The sequence below is a fragment of the Elephantulus edwardii genome, unplaced genomic scaffold (assembly GCF_000299155.1).
Source record: "Elephantulus edwardii isolate Elephantulus edwardi_28Jun2011 unplaced genomic scaffold, EleEdw1.0 scaffold00003, whole genome shotgun sequence".
NCBI classification, from domain to species: domain Eukaryota; kingdom Metazoa; phylum Chordata; class Mammalia; order Macroscelidea; family Macroscelididae; genus Elephantulus; species Elephantulus edwardii.
Window position 1 is genome coordinate 39,266,040 of NW_006399753.1, and position 10,239 is coordinate 39,276,278.

At 37.3% G+C, this 10,239-nt stretch overlaps 1 protein-coding gene across 1 annotated transcript in view; it reads right to left on the reverse strand.

Moving 5' to 3' along the window:
* Nucleotides 1-10,239, reverse strand: part of NALCN (sodium leak channel, non-selective) — a 600,265-nt gene that overhangs the window by 432,232 nt on the left and 157,794 nt on the right. Inside the window, exons 8-9 of the mRNA XM_006879390.1 lie at nt 8,782-8,924; nt 8,548-8,652 (exon numbers count right to left, since the gene is read on the reverse strand). Coding sequence (XP_006879452.1) covers nt 8,548-8,652; nt 8,782-8,924 — 248 coding nt within the window. The remainder of the gene's footprint in view (nt 1-8,547; nt 8,653-8,781; nt 8,925-10,239) is intronic.

Consider the following 10,239-nt stretch of genomic DNA (forward strand, 5'->3'; position numbering starts at 1 on the left):
CTAGAAGACACAAATTTGACTAACAAGTTATAAGTACATGAGTCCAAAAATTATGGAAAAGTAAAAGAAAAGATTCTTTCAGATTCCCCTTAGTAGAAGTGGTACATCATTTGCAGAAAGGAAATTTGCCTCTCCAAAATCAGTAAGATCAAAATGGACAGATTTCACAGGAGATACACACACACACACACACACACACACATACACACACACACACACACTTTCTACTACACAAATGACAAAATATGTGCATATTTACATAAAAATTATTTGACTAAAGAATACTATTTGTGTATTTTAGCTGTCCTGTTATATAATCCTGATTCTTTCATAATGAATTTTTAAAAAGATATTCTTAATGATAGTAAAAAACATGGTCTATCTATCCTACATGAATGGGCTCATTCTGAGAACACATCTGCTGGTTGAAATGCAAACCTTCTAAAATGCCTTTTTAAAGTTTCTGTCAAGATTCCACAGGTTTCTTTTTACAGACAAAAGGCTAAATCAAACCTGTCAGTCACTAGCTTCTTTTGAGGCCTCTTTTACTCTCTTATCATGGTACAAAGGATCCCTGAGACATGTTTTTGCTTTGATCGGTAGTGGGCTAATTTTCTCTGTTAAATTATATTTTTTTCCAGTAGGCCAAAATCAAATGAATCAATTTAATTGTCAGTAAAATTATTCTGTCAAGGTCACTTCTTTGCATGAAATAAAATTCAGGAAATGCTAATATGTGCAATTTCTCTTTAGTACTCTGAATTATGAAATAATGCTTGGATTGGTTAGCATAATAGTAGATCTTTGACTTAGATATCGGCCTACCAGAAATCAGAGATCTTCAGAGGCTTATATCTTTATGTGTGGCTGGGGTCGACAGTTTTCTCTACCATATCTACTCTCTGATTGAAGAGAATTTCTATACAGGTACTAGGCCACAAAAAATAGAGGCTAATTTTTGCCTTTAAAAAAAATAAATTAAACTTATAAGACTTTAAGTTAGACAATAACTTATAAGTTAGACTTCTAACTTATAAACTTAAAATTTAGACAATATAATTATATATTGACTTATAAGAGATAAGCAGAAACTTTTCTTTCTTCCTTCCTACTCTCTGGATATGAGTGTTAGCACTATCCTGGCCAATATGTACCACAAAGGAAATGGGAATGGCAGCTGTGTAAAGTAGAGTCGAAAAGGTAGGAGTATAAATCAATGAGAACACAGACCATTGTATCAACCCTGAATCACCTTATCTAATTTTCCATCAGAGAGAAAGGAGTTGTATTTTTCATAAACTGTGTATCGAGGGCAATTTTTTAGCTGAGCTAAATAAACTAACTCACATGGCTTCCATTTGAATATCTGATTATTTATTTCTCCCATCTTCAAAATCTAACATTTCTGGTCTCACATATGTATTGTTAAACATTTAGGAAATGTGGAAGAGCCATAAAAATATAAATTCATTTCCCAGTGACACCCATTGCCACCGAGAATTAAGTTTTCAGACTCTTTCTATACATGTGGTGACACACACAAGAAATAACACTCTTTTTTCACTAACAAGTGGTCAACACATGTTTATGAAAAAAATATATAAAGCTCATTCAGGATTTTAGTGTCTGTCTTTATTCTCATTTCAAAATGTATAACCATTAACTCATTACTAAAGATTCAGATATCCATACATCTTTCCCCTTACTGCACATAAAAATGCTTTCTTAAGCATCCTTGAATGTATGCCACTGAGCATCCTGTAAATTTTTTCTTAGGATAAATTATCTTAAATAGTACTCACATTTTAAAATATTTTGTTACATACTTCCAAACTGTTTTCCAGAAATGAAACTGAACAGTGCACAAGACTGACTTTAGAGCAAATAAGAGGACTTTGGTGGCCTCGTGGATAAAGAATTACACTGCCAAAGCAAAGGCAGGAGGTTCTAATTAACGAGCTGCTCCACAGGAGTAAAATGAATAATCTTCTCCCATATGATCCACAGATTCATAGGGTCAACTCTGAGTCAGTTCCAGCTCAACATCAATGAGTTAGCAGTTATTGTTTAGAGTCAGTAATAGATGGCTAAATTAGGACGAAATAAGATGTCCTAAGGAAAGTCTGAGTTATCTACAACTCGACGTCACTTAACAACTACAATATAGAGCTCTGTTAGCCTAGTGGATAGAAAGTTATGCTACCAAGCCAAAGGTGGGTGATTTTAAACCGTGGCCCTCAGGTCTGGTTTTAATTGTTTTTGTTCAAACATTCTTTTAGGTGGTATAGCACTGGTCTGTCCATTTGCTGTGCAGAGGTAACTCGTGGTTGCTGTGATGCTAAACACTATGACACTGAGGTGTCAGATGTGATAATGGTTACCCATGGTGGAGAGGGATTGGTGGAGCTCCCCAAATAAAACAAGCTTGGAAGCAGGAGTGCAGCCACTTCTGAAGTAGCTTGCCTCCTGAAACTCTACAAACTTGGAGAAATGAAAAAAGTTATACAAGTGTTCAGGTCTTTTGCTCATAGGGTCGTTATGAGCCATCTACAACTAGATGACACTTAACAACAACAACAAAGAAGCTCTGGGGGCTTAGGGGTAGAGAGTTGTGCTACTAACTCCAAAGTCACGGTTTGAATACATCAGCAGCTCTGTGGGAGAAAGATGGCAATCTCTTCCTGTGCGATTTACAGCCTCTGAAAATCTGCTAAAAGTCAGCTATGAGTTGGCTCTGACTCTACGGTACACAGCAACAGTAAGAGTGTCATAGTGAGGACAGTTGAGTACTCTCACAGCAGAGGAATCTGGACTTTAGTCTCAGTCTCAGATCTGCCATCAACCTGTTGCACTGTACTTAAGAACAGTAAATCCTCAACAATGTCAAGTTGCAATGGATTCATAGCTGACCCTCCAAGGAGTTTTCTTATCTTTCTCTCACAGAACTGCTGGTAGATTCAAATCACCAGAGAGGCTTGATCATTGGGTTAGCAAAATAACATCAAACAGAGCACCCTACTCAGCACTATTGTATACCACCTAGTTGGACCTGGCTCATAGATGACCCTCAATAGTGAGTTTTCAGAGACACTTAATCACCTTGGAGGAGACTACCCATCCTCTTACAGAGTAGCTGGTGGCCTTGAACTGCGTGCCTTCCGGATTGCAGTGCAGGATTGCAGTGCAGCTTCTTGCCACTAAACCACCAGAGCTCCCCCACATACCACTATATATGATAATTAATTATGTGGGCCTTGTCTTTCCCCTGCAAATCTTCAAAACGTATACAATAATAGTAACCACCTCACAATATGAAATTATGAAGATTTATGAAGATTAAATAAGACTACTTGAAAAGCACAGCATTCAATATTACAAAAGCTATCGTGATAAGATATTATGAAGAAGTATAATGTTGTTAACAACAACACAAATGCATTTCTATGAGTATTTTATTCTTTGTGCAATCATGAGGGACCTGCAGAGACTTCCATTTTGAGAATTATTTCAAGCTTATCTGTTTGCAGTGATAGAGTTTAATAAAGTAAATTGATTCACTAAATAAGAATGCTTTGGGGATTGTTCCACTGAATAAAATCATCATCAACATCATACGGTAACAACAATAGTAACAGGGAGATGGTAAAGAAAACAATCTTAGGAAGCGACATTATCAGCTAAATTTAAATCACAAACCCAAGAGATACACACACACACACACAGCTCACACATCCCCAGATCAAACTCATTACCATTAAGTCAGTAATGACTATCAGTCTTACAGTCACCTTATTGGGCAGGATGTTGCTGCTGTTAGATGCTATCAAATAAACTAGGACTCACAGCAACTCGTGAACATCAGATCAGAACCTGGCACTATCCTGTGCCATCGTCATCATCTCTGATATGCCCTGTCCCATGAATGCAGTCCCTGTGTTAATCCATCTTGTTGAGGGTTTTCTTCTCTTTCTCTGAGCCTCTACCCATCTCCCCAGGACGATCTCCTATGGACTGATCCCTACAACTGCCCACTAGAATTTGCAAAGCTGAAGATCTTTTTTGGAAGCAGATTGTCACATCTTTTATCTTTCGATCTACTGACATTTAGGTTATCAACCGAATACTTCACCATTGTGTCCCCAAGGGTCTCCTTTTCTTTAACCCTACACCCTATAGACTTAATGCCAAAAAAAAATATATTCTAAAATTTGTAATGAAAGTACATGCTTTTTTAGTTATTTCACGAAGCTGGTATAGCATGTCATACTGCTTCTTTCAAGAACATCGTACAGTGCATTGCATGCCATACTATTAATTCATACTAGAGAAGATGTGCTGCAATTCCAAAGGCATGTGGTTAGAATCCACCAGCTGCTTTGCAGGAGAAGGATGGACAATCTCCTTCTGTGAGATTACTGCCTCTGAAAACCCAGTGGAGGGTCAGCTATTGGTCTGTACCGACTCAATAGTACACCATCACAACAACAACAAATGTTTACAGCCTTGGAAAGCAGACAAAGGGTCACCATGAGTTGGAATAGACTCAAAAGCAGTTTTGTGTTCTTCTGTTTTTGATTTTGTCTTTATTTAGTATTCTCCAAAAGTGCTTATCATTCTTCATGGCAGAAAGGAAGAAAATAATTAATTCAATTTTTATTGTCTTTACAGAAATGTTCCATTTTTTTAACTCAATATCATCTATATAACAAAGGATGCTTCAGGTAATTTGGAAGTACATATTCTAGGAATTTTAATGGAAACAGAAAGAAAGGAGACTTCCAGAGAATCTTCTGTTTCCTCCCCTATATCCATCCTACTCTCATCAATCATCTATTTCAGTTAAAAACCAAAATCCCTACCAAGGAGTTTGGTTTTGATACACAAAGACCCTACAGCAGGTTTCCAAAGCTGTTTACAGGAGGAGACTGCCCATCTGTCTCCCTTGGAGTGCCTGATGGATTTACACTACCGACCTTTTGGTTAGCCACCTGTAGTTAACACGCTATACCACCGAGGCTCCTCTCTTTTAGTTAAAACACACAAAACTCACTGCTATTGAGTAAAAGTGACTGACTTTTTAGGATGGAACAAACCTGTTCTACAAGAACTTCAGGAAAATGCCTAGGACATTTCCTTCTAGCTTGTCTGCACGTCACAGCACACAGTTCTAGGGATAAAAGTCCTACAACAATTGTGGCAGGGCAGGCCCTTGGACAAAGTGGTGTTCTGTCATGGGTGAGTGGCACTTCTGTTGGTGAGTGAGTGAGAATGCAATTGCCCATGTCTAAAAATTACGGAGGTGCAAAAGTTACAGTCTCCACCAGTGCTCTGCCACACCCATCATTACTAATCTGAAACTCCTCAGACACCTTTCTTTTTGTAGTCCTGGTATAAGTCATATTATAGTTTCCAAAAGACCTTGATATTGATTTTTTTCTATGATTTATTTTTCTATGCTGTGACTATATGTTTCTATGCTGTGACTTCGGTGGCTTCCATTAAGTTGAAAACAAACAACAACAAATATCCATCCTTTTGCTATTTGTAAGGAATAGTTCTTATTTATAATACCCTTTTGTAACTGAACAGTTTATAGAAGAATCAATTCCTAGTGAAGTGTTTAAAATGTTTGAAAATCTCATACTTGTCCTGTTCATCAGCACAACTTTCTTTCTGCTCATAGAAGTCCATAAATTAAAAGACAGAAAACAACATGCTCATTTTTGCAGGATAATTTAGACAGAAGAACTGTAAATGTTCTGTGACTAAAGAAAGGCAAGAATTGGTCTCATTTCTGAAAAACTTTGTATTGTACTTTGCAATAGTCATCTTTATTTTGTTTCCTCAATGCCTACTGTTTTAGTAGAATTATAACCTTGTGGCCTGGTCCTTAAAAGTATTTAACAAGAAGACCCTTGTGCAGAGCCCTGCCTGATTTTACCAAAATAGAAGAATCACAGAAAATGATGTATCTTGCTTGCTATACAAATAAAAACATTTACCGCCACTTGCTTTGTGGCTGGCAAGGTGCTGGGAGGGGCCTGAAACGCCCGTTGCTAGGATACCTAAGTGGTGGTTTATCAAGAAGCTGACAGCAGGGGCTTCTGTTGCTTAGCAACCAGGTCCTCAGCGTTGGAGTTTTTCTTAATGAAGGTTTTTCCACAATTCTCTGTGTGATTGCCTCTGCAGAATATCTGGATGAACTACCTCTGAATTGCTAACTTATTCCTCCTGATTAAGTGCAATTTTGCATCAATGTAATTTTGTCCAACTTTGTTCAAAGTCTCCGTACAGTTCTCTTCCTATTACAACTGCTGACTGACTTACTAGTGCTTCTAGATTCTAGTCTTCTTGCTAAAAGTGATGAGAAAGAAGTAGGAATAAGAGGCATTAGATTACTCTACGTACAAGGAAAACAATAGAGGCTATTTAAAAAATCTTTTACAGTTTATAATTTATTGTAAAAATTATATAGAATTAATAATATTCCATCTATAAAAATCAGTTGATGCCATTCTATCTTAAATTATGAACTTGAAACACTGTAAGCTATGGTGGTTTAGTGATGAGAAATTGTTCTGCTGACATAAAGATATGCGGTTCGAATTCACCAGCTGCTCCACTGGGAGAAAAATGGGCAATATCCCCCCCATGCTATTAACTGCCTCTGAAAACCTATTGGAGAGCCAGTTATGGGTCAGTTCTGACTCCACAGTATACAGCAACAGCATTTCATCCTATAATTATTAAAATTTTATCTGAAAGTCTTCATAGTAAAATTTGTATCTTGAATATGCCATAGAGATCTTTGCCACAATAGAGTTATATTATTATTTACAGATTTACACTGTTTTAAAATGTATTACATCATCAAACATTGAAATATTACTTTACTCTTTTAAAATATTTTTTTAGATTTTAATGAGAAATATAATTTCACTCTTGATTCAGTAACTTTAAAGCTTTCTCTGATAAAGAATTAACCAATCTCTTTCGTTCTGCCCTTCCTCTTTGTAGTAACAAAAAACAAATACAAAGGCACCTTATTTAAATTGCTCATTTATATAATAACTGTCCTGCTGCTTTTAGTCAAATGTCAAGGCACTTCCAATTCATTAGAGGCATAAAGGAATTCTTCCGATTATATAGCAATCCTAAAAAAAAAAAATCACTGTGTGTGTTTAAAGACTAGGGCCTTCTTCATAGCTTGTTATCCTGTGATCAATTATTCTGAACAAAACATACTTGCTATTAAAAAAATTCTAATATATATATATATATATATATAAATATATATTTCCACAGTTGGCATTATGTTATCTGCAAGCCCTCTGAGTACTTCAATGAATCAAAGACGCTTAATAAATTTGGTTAGTAATCCTAATTTTTAGCATCATGGAGTTATAAAAATATCAGAGCCTTTGCTCTACTGCCTGGGAAGTCTGATGTGGCTCTTCTTAGGGTTTAGGACAATGACATATTTTTTTAAAAACATCTCTACAAGTGAGTGAGATAGCATGAGCCTGTACTGGCGTACCTCAGAGCTACTGGAGCAATCTCAGTTCCAGATCACTTTAATAAAGTCAATATTGCTGCAATAAACTGTGTCACACACCCTTGTTGGTTTCCAGTACATGGAAGCCTTATGTTTACCCTATAACATAGTTTGTTACAGGAGCCCTGGTGGCATACTGGGGAGTTCTGGTAGCAATCTGGATGCAGTTGCACTGCTGACCCAAAGGTGGCGCCTCTGGGAGTTTAAATCCACCAGTGGCTCTACTGAAGAAACTTGGCAATTTACAAGCAATTCATAGCCTCTGAAAACGACTTGTAGGATTAGCTGTGAGTTGGCTCTGACTCACTGAGTGCTGGTATAGTACATAGAGTATCTCTCTGCTGACCAAAAGGTTGGCAATTCAAACTAACCAACTGCTACAGAAGGGAAAGATGGGCTATGTTCTCTAGTAAACATTTATAGCCACAGAAATTCCGTGGAGAGTTGCTATGAGTAGGGACCAACTCCAGCGTAGTGGATTTAATTTTGGTTGCAGGGGCTTATTTAGTGTGAATAGGACTATAATATGTTGAAGTATTATGAGAATTGCCAAGATGTGACACAGCGACTCGATGTGAACATGAACCGTTGGAGAAAAGGTGCTGTTATACTTGATAAACACAGAGTTGTAAAGAAACTTCATTTTGTTTCAAAATGAAAACACAAACCATACCAGAACCCCCAAACCTAGTATCTTCGAAGTGCAATAAAAAGAGACATGCTTGTACAACAGAACATCCTTAAGTATATTTGATGGTCGGGGAGGAGTGTGCTCAGTAGTTAAGTACTCAGATGCCAACTAAAGGGTTGATGGTTGGAATTCTCTGGTCACTCATCAGAAAAAAGCCCTGGACATCTGACTCATAAAGGTTATAGCCTAGTGGGGCAGTTCAAATCTATTTTATGTGTTTGTATTAGTTAAAATTAACTCAGAGGTAAGGGGTCTGATTTCGTTTTGAGATGTTTATGGCATCATCTTGTGGACACAGTACCTGTGTGGTAGCTGTGGATGTCGTGCTACTTCTCGATCCCCACATTTGTTGAAACTGAACTCTAATTTCTGCAAAGGTTTCGATGATGACAGCAATAAACACGTTCTGAAAGAAAAGTGACAAACCATGTTTACCAAGCACTAGGAAGGAGGTAGCAGTCTACAGTCAGAAACAAAAGATCTGCAGAAATGCTAATAAAACACAGATCTGTATTTGTGGGAACATTTGTAATACCTTGACAAGCCAGGCAAGGAAGAATATTAAAGTGATGAAGTAGAAGTAGGAACGCCAGCGGGGGAAGCTGTCAATTGCTCGGTACATGAGGAACACCCAGCCTTCCTGCGAAGCCGCCTCATAGACAGTGAAGATGCTGGTGCCTGTCACAGAGGGGAGAGCAGGCTGAGTTCCTGTTGACTTTCAAAAGAAGGCACTTTTCATAAAAACAATTAATATTTGTCCATGCACATTCTCTCAATAGCAAAGGGAATAGAACCATAGGAAACCCTTCATTGGCTTAATTTTAAGATTTTTTTAAAAGATGTGTTGATGTAAAAATGGGTATTTTCTGAATCTAATGTAATAAAATACTTCTGGGTTAATTCTTTATGCTGTTTAAACCATTTAAAAATTCAGAAAAATGAAACAACTTTCACAAAATATCAGTATAAGAAAGAAAAGATTATAAATGTTATGATTGGGGCTTAAACACTTTTAAAGTATTTTCAGAAGTACTTGCTACAGTTTTACTAAAAGTAGATTGAATGTCATCTGAAATCACCTTTTCTTAGAGAAATATGATGTGAACTTCGCGTGATTTGAATGAAGTGTCTTCCCAGAAGTCAGACTCACTGCTGTTGAGTCGGTTCTGACCCTCAGTGGCCTTCTACTGAGGTTCCAAGACTACAGTGCAACAGGAGGAGACTGCCCATTTTCCCCCGGGGGAATCACTGATGAATTTGAACTGCCAGAGGTGTGTCGTTTGGGGGTTAACAGTATAGTGTAGTACAACTTGTCATGCACTTAAGATATCGATATCACTAGAGTATCATAAGCTCCAAGATTGAATATGATAGAAACTATCTTTGGACTCCAAGATGTTTCCTGAAGACCAAAATATAAACTTGTTATTGTCTGATTTTATTTCATGAAAAAACTATGGTTGCCTTGAGGGATAGGCAATCTCCTCCCTTGTAATTCTACTGCCTCTGAAAACCTGCTGGACGGTCAGTTTTGAGTCAGTTCCAACAAGAGGATGGACTCATTGAAACACTTCTGATAAGAATTAGATGGTACTTGACTATCACTACTGATTCTTTCAAAGGGAGCAGACAATAAAAGGTTCTGGGTAGTGTAAGGGAAAAATTACTGAGCAATAAAATTCAAACTCTCCTCTGATAGAGGTTGAAATAACATCGAAGACTATGATCCTTTTTTTTAAATTAAATTTTATTAGTTTTAATGAACAATTACAGAGATTTTGGGTTTTCATTCATTCATTGTTGCACTGTTTTCTCCACCCTCCTTACCCCCCCCCATGTCTGTTTTAATTGTCCAATTGCCACAGTGCTTTTCAAAGCCAGTTCTGATTAATCTCCTTCGTCAGTGTGTCCCTTGCCATTCCCTATCACTCCTCCCTGAGAGAGACTTCACCCTGATTCATAAGGAAAAGGGGATGGCATATTCTCTTAGCTA